At 40.4% G+C, this 25,362-nt stretch overlaps 1 protein-coding gene and 5 non-coding genes across 6 annotated transcripts; 3 read left to right on the top strand and 3 right to left on the bottom strand.

Annotated features, from left to right (window-relative positions):
• Positions 1 to 7,232: 7,232 nt before the first annotated feature.
• Positions 7,233 to 7,442, bottom strand: LOC128514524 (small nucleolar RNA U3). Its single transcript, XR_008356482.1, has one exon. It is a non-coding gene; the product is annotated as a small nucleolar RNA U3 (small nucleolar RNA).
• A 1,331-nt stretch (positions 7,443 to 8,773) lies between these two features.
• On the top strand, positions 8,774 to 9,864 carry LOC128513867 (serine/threonine-protein kinase pim-3-like). The gene is made up of 3 exons (XM_053487419.1): positions 8,774 to 8,821; positions 9,488 to 9,580; positions 9,658 to 9,864. Exons 1-3 carry the CDS (start codon positions 8,774 to 8,776, stop codon positions 9,862 to 9,864), a joined length of 348 nt encoding a protein of 115 aa, XP_053343394.1.
• LOC128514582 (small nucleolar RNA U3) lies at positions 8,824 to 9,036 on the top strand. Its single transcript, XR_008356532.1, has one exon. It is a non-coding gene; the product is annotated as a small nucleolar RNA U3 (small nucleolar RNA).
• A 376-nt stretch (positions 9,865 to 10,240) lies between the features above and the next one.
• Positions 10,241 to 10,450, bottom strand: LOC128514602 (small nucleolar RNA U3). Its single transcript, XR_008356550.1, has one exon. It is a non-coding gene; the product is annotated as a small nucleolar RNA U3 (small nucleolar RNA).
• Positions 10,451 to 11,850: 1,400 nt separating this feature from the next.
• On the top strand, positions 11,851 to 12,064 carry LOC128514605 (small nucleolar RNA U3). The gene has a single exon (XR_008356553.1). It is a non-coding gene; the product is annotated as a small nucleolar RNA U3 (small nucleolar RNA).
• A 12,137-nt stretch (positions 12,065 to 24,201) lies between these two features.
• On the bottom strand, positions 24,202 to 24,411 carry LOC128514523 (small nucleolar RNA U3). The gene has a single exon (XR_008356481.1). It is a non-coding gene; the product is annotated as a small nucleolar RNA U3 (small nucleolar RNA).
• Between the last annotated feature and the right edge of the window lie 951 nt (positions 24,412 to 25,362).

Here is a 25,362-nt window from a genome sequence, read left to right as displayed (position 1 = left end):
ATAAATAAATAAAAAACACAACAGCCAAAATGCCAGTGGTCGTAAAGAGCCGAAATGGGACCCCCCCTCCCCCGCCAAATACCAAATTCCCCTAAACACAAATACACCCAGAGTCTCCACATCACAGAACAAAGGAGACAGCAGTGTTCCCCAAAAAAGCAAAAATAATCCACCGAAGTGAATGGACTAGCCGGAGCACAAACAAAAACAAACAAAAACGAGAGAGAGAAAAAAAACTCCCACCGACTTCCACACTGTATAACAGTGTGCGTGTAACTATAAACACGTTACATATATATAATATATATATATATATATATATATATAAAAATAAAAAATAAAAAATAAAAACTAACAGTACAAAATACTGTTTCCTTAGAAGATGAACATTCCAACAAAACAAAAATACGTAAAAATACAAATAAACAAGTCCTGTGCAAATAGATGCAGTAAGCATAGAAAAGATTGTGCTGGACTAATCCGGAGTACAAGAGTATAATATACGATTTAGTATTCCTATGTAAGTGTGAATAAAAAAGCAAACAAACAGTACGGTAATTAAAGCAACACCGTTAAAAAATAATAATAATAATAATAAAAAATGTGCATGTAGCGTTAACCCTAATGAGAGCGAAACACTTAACAGCATTATAGCACCAAACTGAACGGCTGTTGAGGCTCACCCAGTAATCAAATTCAAATTCAAATTCAAATTTTATTTGTCACATACACAAACATACACAGTACGAAATGTAGTGAAATGCATTATACGACTGCCATTGACCCTAAAAGAGAGTTAAATTTTACAAATAAGAAATAAATATAAATAAAAGAAATACGATAGAAATTAAATTAAAAAATTAAATTAAACTAGGAAAAATAGAACTAAAAATAAAAATAAAAATGTGCTAGGAAAAAATAGAACTAAAAATAAAAATAGAAATATGATGTACAAAATTGAAAATTGAAATATACTGTACGGTGTGTGCAAATATGCATAGAACAAGTGTCTTAGTGCAGAGGTTATTAAAGTGTCTTTGTGCACTGGTCCAGGATGTAAATGTAAAACTGTAAAATGTAGTGTAGTTGTGAAGGTAGGTGTGCAAAGTTATTAAAGTGTCTTTGTGCAATGGTCCAGGATGTAACGTACGACATGTAGTGTATATATAAAGGAAGGTTAGCGTGTAATTGTCCATAGTGTTCATGGATGTAAGAAGATTGATAGATTTGACCAATTATGAAAATATTGTGTAGTTCTGCATAGTGGTGTGGTTGAGAGACCTTATCGCCTGCGGGAAGAAGCTTCCTTCTCAGTCTCTCTGTGTTGGCCTTCAAGGAGCGGAATCGCTTCCCAGACCGCAACAGAGTAAACAGTCCGTTATTGGGGTGGCTGAGGTCCTTCACGATCTTCCTGGCCTTGGTCAAGCACCGCTTGCTGTAAATCGATTGCAGGTCAGGGAGCTCGATGCGGATGATGCGCTCAGCTGATCGCACCACCCTCTGTAGAGCTCGTCTGTCCTGCATGGTGCTGTTCCCGAACCAGGTCGTGATATTTCCCGTCAGGATGCTCTCGATGGTGCAGGAGTAGAAATTCCTGAGCACCTTGGAGGGCAGTCTAAAGTCTCTCAAGCGTCTAAGGTGGTAGAGACGCTGCCGGGCTTTTTTTACCTTGGTGTTGATGTGACAGGACCATGCCAGGTCCTGCGTGATGCGAACACCGAGGTATCTGAAGCGGTCCACTCTCTCCACTGGGCTGCTGTTGATGACGGGGGTCCGGTAGTTCCTCACCTGCTTTGTACTAAAGTCCACTATCAGCTCCTTTGTCTTACTGACATTCAGGAGGAGATTGTTTCTCTGGCACCAGTTCTCCAGATTTCCAACCTCCTCCAGGTAGGCCGTCTCATCGTTGTTCGTGATCAGGCCCACCACAACAGTGTCGTCAGCAAACTTGATGATGGTGGTGGAGCTGGTAGTGGCCACGCAGTCGTGGGTGTACAGAGAGTACAGCAGGGGGCTCAGAACACAACCCTGGGGGGCTCCAGTGCTGAGAGTGAGGGAGGCTGAGACATGTCCGCCCATCCTTACTGCCTGTGGTCTGCCAGTTAGGAAGTTGGAGATCCACTGACACATAGATGAGCTGAGTCCCAGGTGCTCCAGCTTGGTGGTAAGTGTGGAGGGAATTATGGTATTAAATGCAGAACTGTAGTCGATGAAGAGCATTTTCACATAATTCCCCCTCCGAGTGTCCAGGTGAGTGAGAGATGTAGGGAGGAGATGAGAGATTGCATCGTCCGTGGAACGGTTTGGACGATAAGCAAACTGTAGTGGGTCGAGTGTGTCTGGTAGTGAAGAGATGATGAAGTCTCTGACCAGGCGTTCAAAGCACTTCATCACTACTGAAGTGAGGGCTACAGGGCGATAATCATTGAGGGAAGCAGGATGAGGTTTCTTTGGGACAGGAACAATAATGGACTCTTTGAAGCATGTGGGGATCACCGACTGAGATAAAGAGATGTTGAATATCTCAGTGAACACAGGTGCTAGCTGGTCTGCGCAGGCTCTGAGAATACGGCCTGAGATGCCGTCTGGTCCTGCTGCTTTCCTGGTGTTCACTCTCTTGAAGGCTCTCCTCACGTCATGCTCGGTGATGATGAACGCGCTTCCGGTGCTGGCAGTGACTTCCTGTCTGCAGCCGTTAGCGCCGCTAGCATTAGCATCGCTAGCGTCCTTAGCTGCAGCCTCGAAGCGAGCATAGAAAGTGTTCAGCTCATCTGCCAGAGACACGTCTACGTTTATCATACCGGATGTTGGTGCTTTATAATCCGTTATTGTCCTTAGTCCCTGCCACAGGCTCCTAGAGTCACTCTGTTGGAGTTGTGACTCTAGTTTCCTCCCGTAGCGCTGCTTCGCCTCTTTCACCGCCTTCCGGACGCTGTATGACGCAGCCTTGTACGGTTCCATGTCCCCCGACGCGAGTCCCGTGTTGTAGGCAGTGGTGCGAGATCTCAGAGCGTCGCGGATGGTTTTATCCACCCACGGCTTCTGGTTGGGAAACATTTTAATAGTCTTTTTTTCTACGGTATCGTCCGCTAATTTCCCGATGAATCCCACAACCGCTTCCGTAAACACGCTGACGTCACCATCGGAGCTGTTTCTGAACATGTCCCAGTCTGCGTCATCGAGTGCGTCCTGTAACGCGGCCACCGATTGGTCCGTCCAGCGCGCGACCTCCCTCTGAACCGGAACTTCCTGTTTCAGCCTTTGTTTGTATTTTGGCATGAGGAAGATGGCGGCGTGGTCGGATTTACCAAACGGTGGACAAGATTGTGCCTTGTAGCCGTCCTTGACCGTTGTATAGCAGTGGTCCAGTGTCCTTTCGCCCCTGGTGGGGCAAGTGATGTGCTGATAAAAGTTTGGCGCTGCACGTTTGAGGTTGGCACTATTAAAGTATTTTTGACATTAACTATCCAAAGGAGTGTGCTCCTGTATAGGACTTTTTGTAATGTTGCTATGAAATAGCGAGGCCTACTTGAAAAGTCATAGACAGTGTTTGTATGTTAAAATAAGACCAGGGCTGGATAGTTTTGTTCTGCAAAAAAGATATTTGGAGTCACAGAGATCCTGCTCTGTAAATCAAATTCAAATTGGATTCCAAGATGGCGCCGGTGAGGTCGGCTGCCGTCACGACTGCTCCGACCACCTTTTCTTTGTTTTTGTTCTTTAAGTTAGTTTACAGCGTTTCACAGTTTTGACATAATCACTGGCTTCCTCCGCTGACACAAAGTTCTTCTCAACACCCTTATATGTGATACGAAGTCGCGCTGGATGAAACAGGCCGTACCGAACACCTTCAATGCCACGCAGCTGCTGCCTGACCGTATTAAATGCAGCCCGAGCGCGTGCTATCTTAGCAGTGTAGTCAGGAAAGACTGAGATGGTCTGGTCTCCAACTTTAATCTGTCGGCGTTCTCTAGCGCGACGTAAAATGTCAACACAGTCAGTGTGGTAATGAAACCTACATATAATGGCTCGTGGACGGTCGCCGGGCTTAGGTGTGGGTTGGAGGGTCCTGTGGGATCGATCCAAAAGCGGCTCCTTCTCCAGATTAAAGGCTTCCTTCGGCAAGGAGGCCACGGCCGCAGTGGTGCACGTGTCAGGGCCCTCCGGTACTCCCACTATCCTAACATTGTTACGGCGCGACCTAGACTCCAAGTCTTCACATTTATTTTCCAACTGGGTTACGTTAGCTGTGAGGCACTTAATAGTATTTTTCATCTCGGCTATGTCGTCCGAGCACACAGTAAGCGCGTGCTCCATCTCCCTGACCGTACCTTTTAGCTCGGACACGATAGCATCATTAGCAGCTTTATCCATCGCCAGCTGCGTTTTCACCGCTTGCAAGTCGAATTTAATAGTAGACAAAACATCACCGAGAGTATCCTGAAGTTCTTTTTTAAAAATATCGGCGATATCTTTCCTCAGCGAGGCTAACAAATCGACTTTAAGAGCATCCATATCCGGATTAGCTTGGCTCGAGGGAGGCTTTACAGGTGATGACTCACTCGAGGATGTGGTCGCGGCTTGCAAACTAGGCCTCAGTTGTGTTTGAATTGTACTGCGAGTTTTAATACTTTTTGCTGCAGTCCCGAGTAAAACCCCTCAACTCAACGAACTACAGAATAAAACAGGACTAAAATTATGCCCAAAAAGCGCAAATGAATAACAATTTAATCAAAATCGGTGGGAGCTCCCAAACTCACGTCCTACTCCATCAACACTCAACCGGAAGTCCTAACGGGTTGTTTTTTCTACCCAAACGCTGGGTTGCCGCTCTTGGGTAATTTTTCTGGGTTATTTACAGAGAGTTGGGTAGTTTTTGTGTAACCCAGCTGCTGGGTTGAAGTTTGCTTGGCTCCCCCCCCCAAAGTTCACCGGTGGATTCAGCGGCTGTCAGTCAGAGCTTCGTGTCTCTCTTGAGCTCCCACACCGCTGATGACGGTTCATCCTCCTCGGGCATTTAAGGGAAAATGGCGTTAAATACAAGGTCTGTATACACATGTTCACTCACCTAAGTCACATATGACTGAAAAAGTATTACTATATGTAAGATTTATTACTGTTACCGTGTTAAGGTTACACTTAAACTTTCAGGCTGGTCTGAGGTAAGATAATTTAGCTGACAGTAGCTGCTATAGTTAGCCAAAGAACCCCAGCTGTGTGTGAAAGAAACGGATAAGATGTCTGAGCTTTTTATCTTTCTCTGTAGAATGTTTGCGAAGTGACGAAGATGCTGAAGTGATGAATGAACGCTAAACCGTTAACTGTAGTGCTAGCATGACGCAGGCATTTAGTTAGGTTACTAGCGTTAGCAAACACATTAAGATTAGAACTTTATTAATCTCACTGCTTGTGAGAATAAAATGCTGGGGTGTTACAAAACACTGATCGTCTCACAAATATACACACCTGCTAACCTCCCGTTTTTCACTAGTTAGTAATTTACTCCGTGGTCAAATTTCTCCCGAGGTATAACAATATTTTACACCTTTCCCCCTTTGATAAGTATGCAAATGTATCACCAGTAATTGCATGTAAGCTAACCAGGTAGCCCTCTTTAACCAAAGTTGCTTGTGACTCAGGCTAAATTAACTAGTCAACATGCCAACTACAGGAAAAAGTACCACAGCTGAACAGGTAACTACTAGATGAAAGTCTTAATATTTGGGTGACTGTGCCAGTATGACCCCAGCTATGACATTTTTTTCGGTAATTAGCTTAAAATCAAAGCAGACCACAAGATCAACTAGTCTGACATATAAAAAGACTTTATCCTAAAAGCCATGCTTATTTTGCTGTTTTATTTTTGGTAGTAGCTGTCTCCATGTTTTTGTTTCAGGTTACCTATACCCTATCTTATTGGACAGCTTTGTCATTTTTTATTTAGTATCAATCCTATTACACACTAAATTAATAGTTTTATTCAGTTTAATCCTTGCTATTCAACAAAATTGTTTACTTTCTTTCATTTTTTTTTCTTTCTAAGGTTGGAACCAACATGGTGAAATACCTCCAGCAGGCTGAAGGGTCAAGGCCGTACCCCTACATCCTGACGTTGAAAGAAAATGACCAGCGCTGCTCTTAGGCATTCGACATTCTGGTGGGACAGGCTCTGGAGCAATGCACACTACTTGGGGCGGTTGATGTGTGCTTAAAGACATTTTATATTTTTGACATTAACTATCCAAAGGAGTGTGCTCCTGTATAGGACTTTTTGTAATGTTGCTATGAAATAGCGAGGCCTACTTGAAACGTCATAGACAGTGTTTGTATGTTAAAATGAGACCAGGGCTGGATAGTTGTGTTCTGAAAAAAAGATATTTGGAGTCACAGAGATCCTGCTCTGTAGAAGCTGCCTCAGCCTATTTGTGCAATTACTCCATTCTGCCCTTGTGAGTAATAGTATGGTAATGATCTTGCTGTTGATTATCTGTTCTTGTGCTTTTGAAAAATAAATATTTTTTCTAGGAACATTTAATAGTATGATGTTTATTGCATATATGTATGGTTTGCAAAACTTGGAAGTTTTTTTGTAATAGACCAGTATATCAAAGTATTTTAACTGTTTAATAGACATTTTTTTTATTCATATTTTTTTTTTTTTACTGATGGTAAAATTAACCCAGCATTATAGTTAAATGTGACTTAGCATTTAGGTTGAATATTTAACCCATCTTGCTGGGTTAAACAAATAACCAATTTTGCTGGGTTAAATTAACCCAGCAATATTTACCCAGTATTTTTTAGGGTGGTTCTTACTTCAAGTTTTGTGCTGGATGAAGTTGCATTTCAAAGTACAAAATTACACAACTAGTATTTTAACTATAACATATAAGAAATGCCTAACTAGATAATGTGAGTATATATAACTTTAAATGAGACTAGGACATTTAAAAATAAAACAAAGTAGGCCCCACTCCAAGTAATGTGGAAACTTAAAAAAATAGTTAAATTTCAATTAAAAATACATATTTGAAACTCTTAAAGTTAAGTAGCATGGACACAAAAGAATGACTAGGGAAATTATTAAATTAAGTAGGATTTACTTGCAAAATTAAATAGACTTAAGTCTTGCTTGAACTACGTAATTATCTGATGCAAAAAGTTACCTTAATTTTTTTTGAGTAGATCAGAGTGGATATTTTTTAGCGCATTTTTCAAAAGAAGTTGTCAAAATCACTCTGATCATGTACTTTTCTTTTGATGTCTTTCAAAGACATGATGCTCATCAACAACTATAGCTTATGCATAACACACTCACTACAATTTGATTCATACTCAGAAAAGAACATCATAACTCATCATTGTGATTAGGGAGACATAACACTTTCCAATCACATTTCCTAGTTAGAAACTTTAGAAATGATCCCTGAAAGTATAATCTTACCTTCTTCTTCCCTCAGACACTCATTGACCCCAAATAACACAGAATTCATGAAAATGGTAGATGTTAGCCTCTATATTAAACAAAAACACTTACTCAGCAATTCATGAGCAAGTAATCTGTAAAACAATTACAGTAATAATTTTTTCATACATCTTGTAAAGTAATAAAGTATTTTTGTTATACGTGTTTCAATATAATACATTTCATAATAGTATTAGTTGTTGTTTAAAAAAACAGTCAACATTTAATTTCCATAGTGTGAAAATTTCACAGCAGCAGCAAGTACAGTATCTGAGGTGCTTACGATACCAGTATAAGGCACTGAGAAGTTACATCTGCATTGGTGCCATTGCAGGATGTCCTGAATAGTGGAATTTTGTCAAAGGAAAGCAGAGAGTACACTTAATAAGTGCCCTGCAGAGCCACCAAGGCAGACATCACTTTTCTATTATTATTATTATTATTATATGGGACATGTGCTCCCTGAAAATTGCGCGAAGCAAAAATCTCTGTTTCATCATTACATGGAAATGCTGCTTTGAGACAGTGACAATTGTTAAAAGCACTGTACAAATAAAATTTAATTGAATTGAAATTAAAATATCTTCAGGTCAAGACTCATTGGCAGTTATCACAAACGCTAGACTGGAGATGTGGCTGGCAAGGGTGGCACAACCAAGTATTAGGTTTAGGGGCAATAACTTTTTCACATAGAGGTCGGCAGGTTTGGAATATTTTTCATTAATAAATGAAATCATCATTTAAATATTGTATTTCATGTCAGATTTCATCCAATATATTTAGAATTAACTAAATATTCTTACATTTCTTATGAATAATTGCCTTAACCTCATGCCATATAGACACAGTGTATTCCTGGAAATGTAGTTGAGTAAAAGCACGAAATACTCTATCCAAGTACAAATCCTCTAAAATAATACTTTAGTATACTTTTTGTTTTTAGCATAGTTTAGGTGAATTGCTGTGTTTTTGGTATAATCTAAAATTCACCATTTTCATGATTTATGTGTTATTTGGGGACCTTAAGTGTTTCAGGGTTAAAAGAAAAAGTATTTCTAGGGAAAATGTTTTCTTAAAGATATATAATCTTATATAATCTCTCTGTGTTTGTGAAAGTCGGAACTTTGTGAAACTAACTAAAAATGCACGTCATACAACATTTTTTTTGCAAAATGGTTAGTGATGCTTGATTCAAAATACAAATCATCTAAAATAATGCTTAGTCTAAGGATAGTTTGTATTTTTAGCATAGTTCATGTGGATTTCTGTATAGTTGTTTAAGTACAGAAGCTAAAACCTACCATTTTCATGATTTTTGTGTTATTTGGGGTCAGTGAGTGTCTGAGGGGTGAAAAGGTAAGACTATACTTTCAGGGATCATTTCTATAGTTTCTAATTAGGAAATGTGATTGGAAAGTGTTACGTCTCCCTAATCACGATGATGAGTTATGATGTACTGTTCTGAGCATGAATCATATTATAGCTTTGTGTTTCATGGATGAGCTATAATTGTTGATGAGTGTTCTCTGTCTTTCTAAGACATCAGAAGAAAAGTACATGATCAGAGTGATTTTATAAAAGAAAAGTTTAAATCAAGTTTGAATCTTAGTTTTGTTTACTCCATGAAATACTATTTAAAATAAGCACAATAATTTCAGTAATGTGATACTATTTCATGTGTAAAACTCTTCATTTATGAAGTTTGTTAAGTTAAAATAAAGGTGAGTAAGTGTATCATCTTTAATAATCTGACTAAAGGTCTAACAAATTGTGAATAAAATGATTTTCAACTGGTTCCCCACACAAGAAAACACAAGACCGTGGTTATGCCTTAATGATGTCAGGTTTCATTTAAAATACTCACATTTATAGTTTTCATTTAACACATCCAGACAGTTCTTAATGAAATCTAAAAGTGAAATTTCCACAGGATCAGCAACTGGTATCCCTGCAAGGGCAACTATAGTACACTGTGAATTAAGTACTGTATACACTTAATTACATTTACATGGAAATCATCAGAAATTCCTACTTTTCCTAATTATGTTTGGTGTATGTGAACAGGTTGCTATTAAATATGTGGACAAATCTGTCTGCAGGGAGTACATCAGCAAGGTAAGTAGACCTACTTTACACTTCACAATCAGGTCTCAGAAACCTCTCCCACTAAACCCGTGCTAACCCGATTTCAGCCTGGAGAAACACACAGCCTGCCTCTGGAGGTCGCGTTGATGCAGATGGTGTCCATTCCACCTCGCTGTGAGAACCTGGTGGAGCTATTGGAATGGTTTAAGGTGTCTGTTTGCTTCATCTTGGTTCTGGAGCGACCCAGTCCTTACATGGACCTGCACGAGTTCTGCACTCGTATCAACAGCCCACTGTCTGAACCGCTGGCTTGACACATCACAAGTGCTTCGAAATTTGTGTCATTGGACAGATCCTTACACTGTTTACTAATTTCCTAACTAAGTTCCATCAGTTAAAAGCTGTTAGGAAACACAACTGTTTTGTGGGGAAGTTCCTTTAACCAATATTTCCCAAGTAGGATATAGGAAATTTTATTTCCTTTAGTAATTTAGTCTTAGGTTTAAACATATTACTCTTGCATCCTGTCATATTTTTATTTTTTTAACAAACAAAACAGATGCCAAGTTTTAATACTTCAGTTATCAGATTTTATATCAATTCTGTTTTATTCTTGTGCTCGTCTCAAACAGAATTTCTAAACAAAACAAAGCTAATCTTCAAACTGGTTTTTCAAAAGAAGTTGTCAAAATCACTCTGATAATGTACTTTTCTTTTGATGTCTTTCAAAGACACAACACTCATCAACAATTACAGCTTATGCATAATACACTCGCCATAATCTGATTCATACTCAGAAAAGTACACCATAACTCATCATTGTGATTAGGGAGACATTACACTTTCCAACCACATTTCCTAGTTAGAAACTACAGAAATGATCCCTGAAAGTATAGTCTTACCTTCTTCTTTCCTTAAACACTGATTGACCCCAAATAACACAGAATTCATGAAAATGGTAGATGTTAGCCTCTACATTAAAACACCTACACAGCAATTCACAGGCAAGTAATCTGTAAAACAATTACAGTAATAATTTTTTCATACATCTTGTAAACCAATAAAGTATTTTTGTTATACGCTTTTCAATATAATACATTTCGTAATAGTATTAGTTTTTGTTTAAAAAAACTATTCAACATTTAATTTTCATAGTGTGGAAATTTCACAGCAGCAGCAAGTACAGTATCTGAGGTGCTTACGATACCAGGATAAGGCACTGAGAAGTTACATCTGCTTTGGTGCAATTGCAGGATGTCCTGAATAGTGGAATTTTGTCAAAGGAAAGCAGAGAGTACACTTAATAAGTGCCCTGCAGTTCCACCAAGGCAGGCAGCACTTTTCTATTATTATTATTATTATTATTATTATTATTATATGAGACATGTGCTCCCTGAAAAGTGAGCGAAGCAAAAATGTGTTTCATCATTACATGGAAATGCTGCTTTAAGACAGGGACAATTGTTAAAAGCACTGTACAAATAAAATTTAATTGAATTCAAATTAAAATATCTTTAGGTTAAGACTCATTGGCAGTTATTACAAACACTAGACTGGAGATGTGGCTGGCAAGGGTGGAACAACCAAGTATTAGGTTTAGGGGCAATAACTTTTTCACATAGAGTTTGGCAGGTTTGGAATATTTTTCATTAATAAATGAAATCATCATTTAAATACTGCATTTTATGTCGGGTTTCATCCAATATATTTAGAATTAATTAAATATTCTTACATTTCATTCAGTTTTCTTATGAATAATTGCCTTAACCTCATGCCATATAGACACAGTGTATTCCTGGAAATGTAGTTGAGTAAAAGAACAAAATACTCGACCCAAGTACAAATCCTCTAAAACAATACTTTAGTATACTTTTTGTTTTTAGCATAGTTTAGGTGAATTGCTGTGTTTTGGTATAATCTAAAATTCACCCTTTTCATGAGTTATGTGTTATTTGCGGACCTTAAGTGTTTCAGGATTAAAAGAAAAAGTGTATTTCTAGAGAAAATGTTTACTAAAAGATATATAATCTTATAAAATCTCTCTGTGTTTGTAAAAATAAGAACTTTGTGGGACTAACTAAAAGTGCATGTTCTACAATTGTTTTGCAAAATGTTTAGTGATGCTTGATTCAAAGTACAAATCATCTAAAATAATGCTTAGATGCAATAAGGATAGTTTGTGTTTTTAGCATAGTTCATGTGGATTTCTGTATAGTTGTTTAAGTATAGAAGTTAAAACCTACCATTTTCATGATTTTTGTGTTATTTGGGGTCAGTGAGTGTCTGAGGGGTGAAAAGGTAAGACTATACTTTCAGGGATCATTTCTATAGTTTCTAAATAGGAAATGTGATTGGAAAGTGTTACGTCTCCCTAATCACGATGATGAGTTATGATGTACTTTTCTGGGCATGAATCAGATTATAGCTTTGTGTTTCATGAATGAGCTATAATTGTTGATGAGTGTTCTCTGTCTTTAAAAGACATCAGAAAAAAAAGTACGTGATCAGAGTGATTTTGTCAATTTTCTTTTAAACTGTTGGAATATTAGTTTTGTTTTCTTCATGAAATACTACTTAAACCAAGCACACTAATTTCAGTAGTTTGTTGTAAAATTTTTTACTTTTTCATGTGCAAAACTTCCCGTTTATGAAGTTTGTTGAATAAAAATAAAGGTAAGCAAGTGTGGCATTTTTAATAGTTTGAGTAAAAGTTTGACAAATTATGTGAATAAATTGGTTTTCAACTGTTTCCCTACACAAGAAAACACAAGACAGTGGTTATGCCTTAATGATGTCAGATATTATTTAAAATACTCACATTTATAGTTTCATTCAACACATCCAGACAGTTCTTAATGAAATCTAAAAGTAAAATTTCCACAGCATCAGCAGCAGGTTATCCCTGCAAGGGGAACTAAAGTACACAGTGAATTTAGTACCTTGCAGTGTCATTAACACATCGATTGTGTTAGCAAAGAAAAATGACAAATTAACCAATAAGAAGCTATCTTCATCCTGTAGGATTGTCAATCTGTGATTTGTTAGAACAATGTCAAGAGAATCCACGATTGAAGGATTAACAAATAGGATGAGGTTGCTGTTGTCCTGCCAACCAACTGTAAAGTCAGATGCCCTTCTACATCACTGTAAGCCCGTGATTCTCAAAGTGTGGGAATACAGACATGACAGGTGGGGTGCAATGACCAGGAGGGAATTAGTGGAAAATAATAGGAAATATCTATTTTAATTCATATGGAACTTCAAAGTGTTTTAAAATAAATAAATAAATAGGACATGATGAAATAAATAACTCTGAATAACTAAGATACATCTATGTAATATGAGAATGATATTGTGAAATACTGTAATGGAACATATTGTAGCGTTTTTACCACTAAGCAGGAACTTGGAGAAACAAGTGAGCTTCCTGGCTGTCCAATGCAATGGCTGGGAGTATTTTAATTCGCTCTGGACACAACGGCACATTCACAATAAACAGTCATAAAACACAAGACACACTTCCAACCCACACACACACAACCTGGCCGAACCCACTAACCCAAACACCTTTCCCCAACAGGGTGACAACGTAACAACCCCTCCCGCAAAGCATGATGGTTCCCAACCGAAACCCCGCCCACGCCACATTGCCCCCACCCGAGCTGTGACCGTCCCCGGTCACCATGGCGAACTCAGTCCAGCAGGCGTGACGGTGGTCCGCGCTGGCGTTGGGAACGCCGGAGTCTTTTTGCGGGGAAAGGAGGGGTGCAGCCCTCCTCCTGAGGCGGACCGGCCTCCCCAGAGTTCGAGGTTCCGCTGGCGTGGGGCTGGTAGGGAGCGAGCCGGTCCCGGTGGAGCACGACCAATCGCGACCGCCCCGTCAACCGTACCCGGTAAACTACGTCGGAGAGCTGAGCAACGACCGTGCAGGGGCCCACCCAGTGCGACATAAGCTTAGGCGAGAGGCCCCTTTTTCTTCCGGGGGAATACACCCAAACCTGCTCCCCAGCCCCCGGCTGTGAGTATCATACAAGCGGCGCTGCTTCACCCCGGCGTTCGCCAAGTGCCTACGCGCCAGCTCGTGGACACGGAACAGTTTGTCTTTTAAGGAACAAAAGTAATCCATCCCCGGCTTCGGGGGTAAATCCACTTGTGGGGGAGGCCCGAACACAAGGTCCACGGATGTGCGCAACTCGCGACCGAACATCAACGCAGCTGGCGTCAGCTGTGAGGACTCCTGTACCGCTGTGCGATAAGCCCAAAGCACGAGAGGCAAATGTTCGTCCCAATCCCTTTGCCGGTCGCTGGTAAGCACGGAGAGTTGGGTGGTGAGTGTCCGATTAAAGCGTTCCACGAGGCCGTCACTTTGCGGATGAAGGGGCGTAGTGCGAGTCTTTTTCACCCCAAGGCGCTCGCACGCCGCCGCGAATACCTCCGCCTCGAAGTTACGCCCCTGATTGCTGTGCAACTGCTCCGGGGCGCCTAATCGGCTGAACACCTCATCCACCAACACTCGAGCCGTGGTGGAAGCGCTCTGGTCAGGAACAGCAAACACCTCTGGCCACTTAGTGAAATAATCCATGGCTACCAGCACATACCGGTTCCCGCGATCGGAGATGGGAAAAGGCCCAAGAATGTCCACACCCATACGCTCCATAGGTGCCCCCACCCGGAAGTCCTGCAAAGCGAGCTCTACTTGCTTTTGTTCAGCGATAGCTCGTTTAGCTAAGGGAAGACGTCTCGGATGTAGCCGAACTGGAGCTGCGTTACCTGTATTAATCGTGTGCTACACCAAATCGGTATGTGTGCACTCGCGCTCATCAACCGCGAAAATGTCCGCAATTCGTGTAACAGGGATTTCACGGTGTCGGCCTGTGTCTGACTTAGCCCTACGCTGCATAAGCTCCGCCATTATTCTCGTTCGGTCTGCTAACGGATGTTTACATGGTGCGCCCACCGGAAGTTCCGCCCCCCTGGTGCGCTCCACTAACATGTCTGGCTGCGCTTTGGGCACTAGCAACCTGGCATTCCCCGCAGGAACGCACGGCGCGCTAGCTCCTCCTGCCGGGCGGGCCCGAACTCCGGGTAGCCTATGCGCGCGAGAGATCTCAGGTCCATGGCGAACGCCCCCAGTGGCTCGGAGGCGCTCCGCATGCGGGTTGCCAGCTCCTCGCCCGCGGCCTCGTTACGATCCCCTGCGCCGGAGCGGAGGTCTTCCAACGCCCGCAGCGCGTCACCCTCCAACGAGAGGGCCACCCAGACGGCTGTTTCTGCCGGGGACCAGCCCGCGAATTTGGCGGCTAGCTCTACTTGGGCGATGAACGCGTGGGGATCGCTGGCGCCGTTGTAGGCCGGCAGGCACAGCTGCAGGTCGCTTCGCTGGCGGACGGGGCACGGAGCTGTAGCTTGCTCCGGTGCCGGTGCCGCATCACTGGGGGAATCCTCTCCAAGGTCCAATGCCGGAACCTGGAACGCGCCGGTCGTGGCTCTGCCATATAAATTTACTTATTATTATGAAATAATATTTCATGGTCATTATTTTTCCCAATAACAGAGATTATTGCAGAGGCGTTTTATTTAATTCATGCTGTTTTTATTTTAAAATCCCCTTTTTTTACGATGGCCTACTTATTTCATAATGCGACTTTTCAGCAGAATGAGTCGTTCTGTCAATCAGCGCCAGTGGGTTGGACCTGCGCGCCTATTGGCTGATCCTTTAACATCGATTAGTTTCCCTAGATACCTCCTTTGCGGACCGCTGCTACAGCTAGCAATAATGTGCTAGGCAGTGGCGGACTGGCCGTCTGGAGTACCGGGTGAGCTCAGCTGTGCTGCCTCTAACGCTCTATTGTTTTATCCTTTTCTTTACTTTTACTGTATGTTTTGTATTATAACTTTGTGACGCTGAAAAAGGCAGATAAAGGTTTTGTGCTGAACGCTATTGTTTGCTCTGAACTCTTTTTTTCCCCACGCAAGTTTGTGTGCATGTGAATGTAATGTAATCCTACTCCATACGTGTTCTGAAACCACGCCCCCTTTTACTTTTAATTTACAGAGGGAAAGAGATGAATCCTTTCTCGATACAACAAAGAATAAATAATTGCCATGGATGAAAAATGACAAAAAAGAAAAGGTGGAGCTGAAATTTCATACGACATGAAGAATAAGCTTTAAAAGCAGATGCTGTGAAATTCTTTAAATTAACAGATTATGCCTTTGGCGTGAGGGGAAATTAAAGTTCCGCAGGCTGGAATAAAATCAGAGGCAGCATTAGCTGGGGCTAGTAAACTCATTTTAATTATGATTGTAGACAATATCAATTTAAAATAAGACTGAGAAAATATTGTTTTGAAATAATATTGACTACAATAATACTTACTAGCATAAGTTGATGCTGCTACTGAGTTTATTTCAGATCACCTGTTCAGTTTGATTGGCATCATTTTCACTCTGGTAGAGAAGGGGAGATGTGTTGGTCATCATCAGCGGGCACTGGTTCATTATCACTGACTTCAGCTTACACTGATGAGTGGTATATCTTACACTGACTGCATCACGACGTTGTTGTCAGCCTTTCTGTAATAGTTCATGCAAGAACTGTATTGTCAAGTGCATTTGCAAAATCCGTCAAGCACCATAATGAAACTGGCTCTCATAAAGACTGTAAAGGCCATATTTCATTTTTGTGATTTGTTGTTGTGTTTATTTCATTTCAGTCTATTAGTTAAGCATTAAGTATGATACTCGTAATTTGTATTGTGACATCATTTCATGAGTTGTTCTGTGACATCATCCCACAGTTATGTAGCTGCATGTCTATCACGCACGTTGGCTGTTCAGACACGGAAGGATACAAAAAGGTGTGGAGAAGACAAGCTTTTGACCGTGAGACTTTAAGCTTAAAGATACAGTAAAATGAGTTGTTGTAACTGTAATCTATCGAAGCTACAGAACACAGCAAACAACTTGTCATGATTACAGTGGATTTATGCAAGAAACTGAAAAAGATACGCGTCAGAACTTGTGCATAACATGCACGTATATGTAAAGTCAAAAGCTTTCTCCACTGCAAAAATGAAGATAAGTGAATTAAGAGTGTGAACAAGGAGTGAAGAGCGCGCGTGCGATCTTAGAAAACGCGCATCGACTGTCGACAAGCAACCGAAAGCGATAAGAGGACTTGCCTGCTTAAATTTTACCATGTCAGACGATGAGGACAACGTCGCCATCGTCGAATCTGAGCGGGTGATGGTGCTCGACAAAAACAATTCTCCAGACAAGCTTCACAGACTAAAGAACGCCAGAGAAGGCAAGTGGAGTCAGTTGACCGTATTATACAATGAACTAGAGGCGCTTATGGACAATGCTTGTAATTTGCATGATGTTAAAGCCATGCGCCGCGAATACAAAGGGCTGCTAAATGACTTTGTTGAAAGCAATGTAAAAGTGCAAGCGTGCACAAAGGATGAAGAGCGTAAAACCGATCAGCACCACTGGTGTCACCCTAGATTGACGCGCTGCACAGAATTCATGGTAAGAGTGAAGTCTTGGATTGCGGAAACCAGTAATCGCTTTAAGTTGTCCCAAACAGTTGACGATGGAGTCTCGCCAAACAACAGCGTGTCAATGTTGGACGCCTACCCCTAAAAGGCACGGAAGCGTAACGTCAGCAGCATCCAAGAAGTTCTCAACATATACAGCATCCTCAGCTCGACTACCACCCCAGTAGTCCCGAACGAGAATACAATGAAAACCACGACAACAGTTCTGCAACGGAATACTTTGAACTGCCATCACACCTCCGAGCAGCCCACTTAAGCATGCCCGTGAATGCCAAACCCATAATGTCAAGCACCTTAATGGAACGGTCTACCCAAGGTAACGAACACTCACTTTACAACATTGATACAGTAGAGTCTCATGGTAGGATGCCACTTCAGACAGATATTACAGAAATGTTTGCGAAGAGTCAAAGGCAATCTTCCTTACCTCCGCGCGACGTTTCTTCGCTCAATGGCGACCCTCTTGAGTTCACGTCCTTTGTAAAAGCCTTTAAACATGTCATTGAAACCAGAACTGATAGCAATCTGGATAGGCTGTTCTATCTTGAGCAGTATACTAGAGGACAGCTCATGCCAGAACATCGCGGTTATGCAGAAGCTATGAGACTGTTACATGATAAGTTTGTAAATAGACAAATAATCGCTACAACGCTGATGCAAAAGGCACTCACTGGCGCCGGAAATAAAGTCAAAGGACGGAAAGTCACTGACCACTTTCTTCCTGTTCCTGATAAACTGTCACAATACTATGTCAAGCATCGACTACATGGATGAGTTAGATAATGCCACCAACTTGAGGACTATCGTCTCAAAACTGCCCTACAAACTGCGTGAAAGATGGAGGAACCACGCATGTAAGCATGAAAGGCGCACCCAAACAAGAGCCAAGTTTGTGCAGTTGATGGAGTTCGTAGAGCAAGAAGCAACAGTCATGTCCAACCCACTTTTCGGCGACCTGAACGTTTCAACTAGCGGTAAAAAAAACACTGCAACAAATCTCCTCCAGGGCTCAAGCAAAAAATTTTGAAAGGAAAAAGAGGTAGCAGCTTTGCAACCGGCGTAAAACAGGTTGGTAAAAATCATAAAGCCTCGATTACAGTAAAGAGTAGTGGTGCATCAGTAAAGAGTAGCGGTGCATCAGTTATTAGTGCCTTTACTAAACTTTGTGCATTCTGTGTGAAAGATCATACCCTAGATGAATGCCACCAGTTTAACGGTGAGACATATAAGGACAAACTGGACTTTTTGAAAAGGAATGGATTGTGCTTTAGATGTTTAGTAAGAGGAAACTTAAGCAAAGACTGCATAAAGAAAATTACATGTCAGTTGTGCTCAAAGAAACATCCTCGCCTGCTACACATTGCAGCACAAGACACAGCTCAAGCGATCATAAAAGCTGACGAAACTGAACCAGTTAAAACACTGCCTGTTACAGTGAGTCATGAAACAAGCACGTGCACTGGGGCTGGACATGATTGCCTTCTCTCCATAGTACCTGTTAAAATAAAGTCCAAGAAAGGTAATAAGACAGTAGAAATGTACGCCTTTATGGACCCAGGTAGTTCTGCTACTTTTCACAGAGTCACTAGCACGGCGATTAAATGTACAAGGTAAAAAAATATATATCATGTTAAGCACCATGAACGCGAGGAAACAAGTAGAAAGTTACGTGCTTACTGACTTAGAGGTTATTAACTATCACTCTGACTGGTACAAGTTGAAAAGATCCGTTGCCTGAATTCTTTGCGTTAAGGACATGCTTAAACAGAGAACAAAAAGGATTAAGGGACAGGTAAATAACTCAATAACAGAAAACCATAAGTCTCTAACAATTAAGGACTTAACAAGGGCAGAAAACAAAGTTATTGAGTTGGTCCAAAACCAAAAATTCAAAGACGAAATTTCTATGTTACAAAAGGGTAGTGCAACCGTAAAAAGAAACAGTTGTCTCTCCAAGCTAGATCCAGTACTGAAGGACTGAGTGCTAAGAGTCGGAGGACGTCTTGGTAGGTCTGCAATGCCTGAGCATGTAAAACACCCAGTCATTATCCCCAAAGACTAACACATTACAACTTTAATCTTAAGAGACATTCACAAACAGGTCAGACATTGTGAAAGGAATTATATGCTTTCAAAATTGCGGCAGGAACACTGGATTCCGACTGCAAATTCCCTCATGAAAAAGTTTCTGTCCAGTTGTGTGACATGTAGAAAGATCAGAGCAAAGACTAGCGAACAAAAAATGTCAGAACTGCCACGTGATAGAATAACACCAGATCACCCACCGTTCACTAACGTAGGGGTAGACTATTTTGAGTAGTCTTCCTTACTCCCTTCGAGGTCAAACGAGGTAGAAGTAATGTTAAAAGATATGGCATATTGTTTACTTGTCTGAAAACAAGAGCCGTGCACATTGAAGTTGGGCAGTCATTAGATACAGACTCCTGCTTAAATGCTATTCGACGCTTTATGTGCAGAAGAGGCCAGGTGTCAGTCATGAGAAGTTATAACGGAACAAACTTTATAGGTGTTATAGCTTTACGCAATTCAAGGTGAGATTGAATTGCGTAAAGCTATCCAACAGTGAAATCAGTCAAAGATTGAAGGCGTCCTCATGCAAAAGGGGATACAATGGATATTCAATCCTCCTGCTCATCTCATTTCGGTGGAATATGGAAAAGGCAGATAAGATCAGTCAAAAAAATCTTGAGGTCCGTACTAAAAGAACAATCACTAAACGATGAGAGCTTGCATACATTCTTGTGTGAGGTGGAAGCTAATATGAATGACCGTCCCCTTACCACCGCTACAGACGATCCCACAGACCTGGAGCCCCTGACACCCAACCACCTGCTGCTGATGAAAAAACAGCCAAACTTGCCTCCTGGACTTTTCAAAAAGGAGGACACTTACGCACGTCGCAAGTGGAAGCAAATTCAGTACCTTGCCGACCTATTCTGGAAGCGATGGGTGCGTGAATACTTGCCCTTGCTTCAGGAGCGCCAAAATGGTCTCAAGTGAGAAAAAACCTTTCGATCGGAGACGTAGTTCTAATAATTGATGAGTCTTCTCCAAGAAATTCATGGGTCGTCGGACGGATCACGAAAGTGTTCCCTGATAAAAAATGACTTGTGAGACATGTGTTGGTCAAAACTAAAACCAGTACACTGAACACCCATCGATAAGCTGTGCCTTATATGTAAAATGGACTGTTAATTATCTTATAAAGTAGTTTTGTTCCTTTCATTTGGTACACAGCAATATGAATACATTAAGTTAAACCGTTAACAAATGTTTAAAGTGTTAAGAAAGTTAATTAAAATTTTAATTTAATAGTAAATTTTGTGGCCCTATTGTAAAAAAAAATAATAATAATGTGTGTAATTGTCAGTCTCCCTGCCTGTCAATTAGAGGCTGGAAATGTATGGGCCATATTTCATTCTTGTGATTTGTTGTTGTGTTATTTCATTTCAGTCTATTAGTTAAGCATTAAGCATTAAGTGTCATACTCGTAATTTTTATTGTGACATCATTTCATGAGTTGTTCTGTGACATCATCCCAAAGTTATGTAGCTGCATGTCTATCACGCACGTTAGCTGTTCAGTTGTTGTTAAAACACGGAAGGATACAGAAAGGTGTGGAGAACACAAGCTTTTGACTGTGAGACTGTAAGCTAAAAGATACAGTAAAATGAGTTGTTGTAACTGTAATCTATCGAAGCTACAGAACACAGCAAACAACTTGTCGTGACTACAGTGGATTTATGCAAGAAACTGTAACAACCGTTGTACTTTGATGTTGAAAATAAAACAAGAGACAAAGAAATCAACGAAACGTCTGGAGTCGTGAGTGACACTGTGTAACAAAAAAGACACGCGTCAGAACTTGTGAATAACATGCACGTACAAAGACCATCCCAGGAAGGCGAGACCAAAACCTACCTCTGCCACAGACGAGAAGTGAATTTAGAGTTATCAGCCTGAAAAATGACCAATTAACAGCACCTTAGATTAGAGGCGTTATGACGTCTTTACAGAGCGTAAGTAGCAGACACATCTCACCATTAACTGTTCAAAGGAGATTAATGCATTTTTTGGACGCCTTTAGCATTCCTTTACAATGTAGAAAGAAATAAAAATCAGGAACGATCATGGAGTTAGAAAATGACCCCAAACTTTTGAACGGTAATGTAGGTTCAGTGATACTTTAAATAATATGCTTAAAAAGCTTTTTTTTTCTGTATTGTGTTATATTTTTACACTAGTAAGTTGGGTGCTAAGTCAAAAGATACCAGATCAGATAGAGAGGGATAATTTACAAGTAGACACTGTACTGCCACCTACTGCATAGAATACGTGTTGCACCAATACTTCATGCACTATTTATCATATACAGGTCCTTCTCAAAAAATTAGCATATTGTGATAAAGTTCATTATTTTCTGTAATGTACTGATACACATTAGACTTTCATATATTTCAGATTTATTAAACACAACTGAAGTAGTTCAAGCCTTTTAATTGTTTTAATTTGATGATTTTGGCATACAGCTCATGAAAACCCAAAATTCCTATCTCAAAAAATTAGCATATTTCATCCGACCAATAAAAGAAAAGTGTTTTTAATACAAAAAAAAGTAACCTTCAAATAATTATGTTCAGTTATGCACTCAATACTTGGTCGGGAATCCTTTTGCGAAAATGACTGCTTCAATGCGGCGTGGCATGGAGGCAATCAGCCTGTGGCACTGCTGAGGTGTTATGGAGGCCCAGGATGCTTCGATAGCGGCCTTAAGCTCATCCAGAGTGTTGGGTCTTGTGTCTCTCAACTTTCTCTTTACAATATCCCACAGATTCTCTATGGGGTTCAGGTCAGAGTTGGCAGGCCAATTGAGCACAGTACCATGGTCAGTAAACCATTTACCAGTGGTTTTGGCACTGTGAGCAGATGCCAGGTCGTACTAAAAATGAAATCTTTATCTCTATAAAGCTTTTCAGCAGATGGAAGCATGAAGTGCTCTAAATTCTCCTGATAGCTAGCTGCATTGACCCTGCCCTTGATAAATCACAGTGGACCAACACCAGCAGGTGACATGGCACCACAGACCATCACTGACTGTGGGTACTTGACACTGGACTTCAGGCATTTTGGCATTTCCCTCTCCCCAGTCTTCCTCCAGACTCTGGCACCTTGATTTCCGAATGACATGCAAAGTTTGCTTTAACCCGAAAAAAGTACTTTGAACCACTGAGCAACAGTCCAGTGCTGCTTCTCTGTAGCCCAGGTCAGGCGCTTCTGCCGCTGTTTCTGGTTCAAAAGTGGCTTGACCTGGGGAATGCGGCACCTGTAGCCCATTTCCTGCACACGCCTGTACACAGTGGCTCTGGATGTTTCTGTCCAGACTCAGTCCACTGCTTCCACAGGTCCCCCAAGGTCTGGAATCGGTCCTTCTCCACAATCTTCCTGAGGGTCTGGTCACCTCTTCTCGTTGTGCAGCGTTTTCTGCCACACTTTTTCCTTCCCACAGACTTCCCACTGAGGTGCCTTGATACAGCACTCTGGGAACAGCCTATTTGTTCAGAAATTTTTTACTGTGTCTTACCCTCTTGCTTGAGAGTGTCAACGATGGCCTTCTGGACAGCAGTCAGGTCGGCAGTCTTACCCATGATTGCGGTTTTGAGTAATGAACCAGGCTGGGAGTTTTTAAAAGCCTCAGGAATCTTTTGTAGGTGTTTAGAGTTAATTAGTTGATTTAGATGATTAGGTTAATAGCTCGTTTAGAGAACCTTTTCATGATATGCTAATTTTTTGAGATAGGAATTTTGGGTTTTCATGAGCTGTATGCCAAAATCATCAATATTAAAATAATTAAAAGGCTTGAACTACTTTAGTTGTGTGTAATAAATCTAAAATATATGAAAGTCTAATGTTTATCAGTACATTACAGAAAATAATGAACTTTATTACAATATGCTAATTTTTTTAGAAGGACCTGTATATGCATATATACTGCATATAGGCTTCATATACAGTATGCGCATATATCCTCATATAGGTTCTTTCCATGTGGGACCAGAGCGGAGATACACTACAATCCAGCTTTTGTACGAATGTTGGAGTGATTATTTCAGATGGCCTTTTTTTTTTGATTAATTGATCAGAATGATTGTTGTCTGTCTATTTGTTTAATAGTGGCGTTTGCAGCACGGTACATGGTGGGAGAGCTGCTGGGAGAAGGAGGCATGGATTCGGAGTAAGGAAGGCAGAAAAATCGGTAGGTTGCATGCACATATACACTTAATTACATTTAAATGGAAATCATCAGGAATTCCTACTCTTCCTAATTATGTTTGGTGTATGTGAACAGGTCGCTATTAAATATGTGGACAAATCTGTCTGCAAGGAGTACATCAGCAAGGAAAGTAGACCTACTCCACACTTCACAATCAGGTCTCAGAAACCTCTCCCACTAAACCCGTGCTAACCCAATTTCAGCCTGGAGAAACACACAGCCTGCCTCTGGAGGTAGCGTTGATGCAGATGGTGTCCATTCCACCTCGCTGTGAGAACCTGGTGGAGCTATTGCAATGGTTTAAGGTGTCTGTTTGCTTCATCTTGTTTCTGGAGCGACCCAGTCCTTACATGGACCTGCATGAGTTCTGCACTCGTATCAACAGCCCACTGTCTGAACCGCTGGCTTGACACATCAAAAGTGCTTCAAAATTTGTGTGATTGGACAGATCCTTACACTGTTTACTAATTTCCTAACTAAGTTCCATCAGTTAAAAGCTGTTAGGAAGCACAACTGTTTTGTGTGGAAGTTCCTTTAACCAATATTTCCTAAGTAGGGTATAGGAAATTTTATTTCCTTTATTTCCTTAAGTAATTTAGTCATACATTTAAACATATTACACTTGCATCCTGTCATATTTATATTTTCTAACAAACAAAACAGATGCCAAGTTTTAATACTTCAGTTATTATCAGATTTTATATCAACTCCGTTTTATTCTTGTGCTCATCTCAAACAGAATTTCTAAATAAAACAAAACTAATCTTTAAACCCATTTTTCAAAAGGAGTTGTCAAAATCACTCTGATCATGTACTTTTCTTTTGATGTCTTTCAAAGACACGACACTCATCAACAGTTATAGCTTATGCATAATACATTTGCTATAATCTAATTCATACTCAGAAAAGTACATCATAACTCATCATTGTGATTAGGGAGCCGTAACACTTTCCAATCACATTTCCTAGTTAGAAACTATAGTAATGATCCCTGAAAGTATAGTCTTACCTTCTTCTTTCCTCAGACACTCATTGACCCCAAATAACACAGAATTCATGAAAATGGTAGATTTTAGCCTCTACATTAAACAAAAACACCTACACAGCAATTCACAGGCAAGTAATCTGTAAAACAATTACAGTAATAATTTTTCCATGCATCTTGTAAACTAAGTATAAATTGTAAAAAAAAAAAATGATTTTTGTTATACGCTTTTCAATATAATACATTTCGTAATAGTATTAGTTTTTGTTTAAAAAACTTTTCAACATTTAATTTCCATAGTGTGGAAATTTCACAGCAGCAGCAAGTACAGTATGTGAGGTGCTTACGATACCAGGATAAGGCACTGAGAAGTTACATCTGCGTTGGTGCCATTGCAGGATGTCCTGAATAGTGGAATTTTGTCAAAGGAAAGCAGAGAGTACACTTAATAAGTGCCCTGCAGTGCCACCAAGGCAGACAGCACTTTTCTATTATTATTATTATTATTATTATAACTATTATTATTATTACTATTATTATTATATGGGACATGTGCTTCCTGAAAAGTTAGCGAAGCAAAAATTTCTGTTCCATCATTACATGGAAATGCTGCTTTAAGACAGTGACAATTGTTAAAAGCACTGTACAAATAAAATTGAATTGAATTGAAATTTAAATAACTTTAGGTCAAGACTCATTGGCAGTTATCACAAACACTAGACTGGAGATGTGGCTGGCAAGGTTGGCACAACCAAGTATAAGGTTTAGGGGCAATTACTTTTTCACATAGAGATCGGCAGGTTTGGAATATTTTTCATTAATAAATGAAATCATCATTTAAATACTGTATTTCATGTCAGATTTCATCCAATATATTTAGAATTAATTAAATATTCTTACATTTCATTCAGTTTTCTTATGAATAATTGCCTTAACCTCATGCCATATAGACACACTGTGAATGTGAGTGGCC

The sequence above is a fragment of the Clarias gariepinus genome, chromosome 26 (genome assembly GCF_024256425.1).
Source record: "Clarias gariepinus isolate MV-2021 ecotype Netherlands chromosome 26, CGAR_prim_01v2, whole genome shotgun sequence".
In the NCBI taxonomy this organism is placed as follows: domain Eukaryota; kingdom Metazoa; phylum Chordata; class Actinopteri; order Siluriformes; family Clariidae; genus Clarias; species Clarias gariepinus.
Note: the sequence above shows the minus strand (reverse complement) of the source record. Positions and strands in the feature narration are given on the sequence as shown.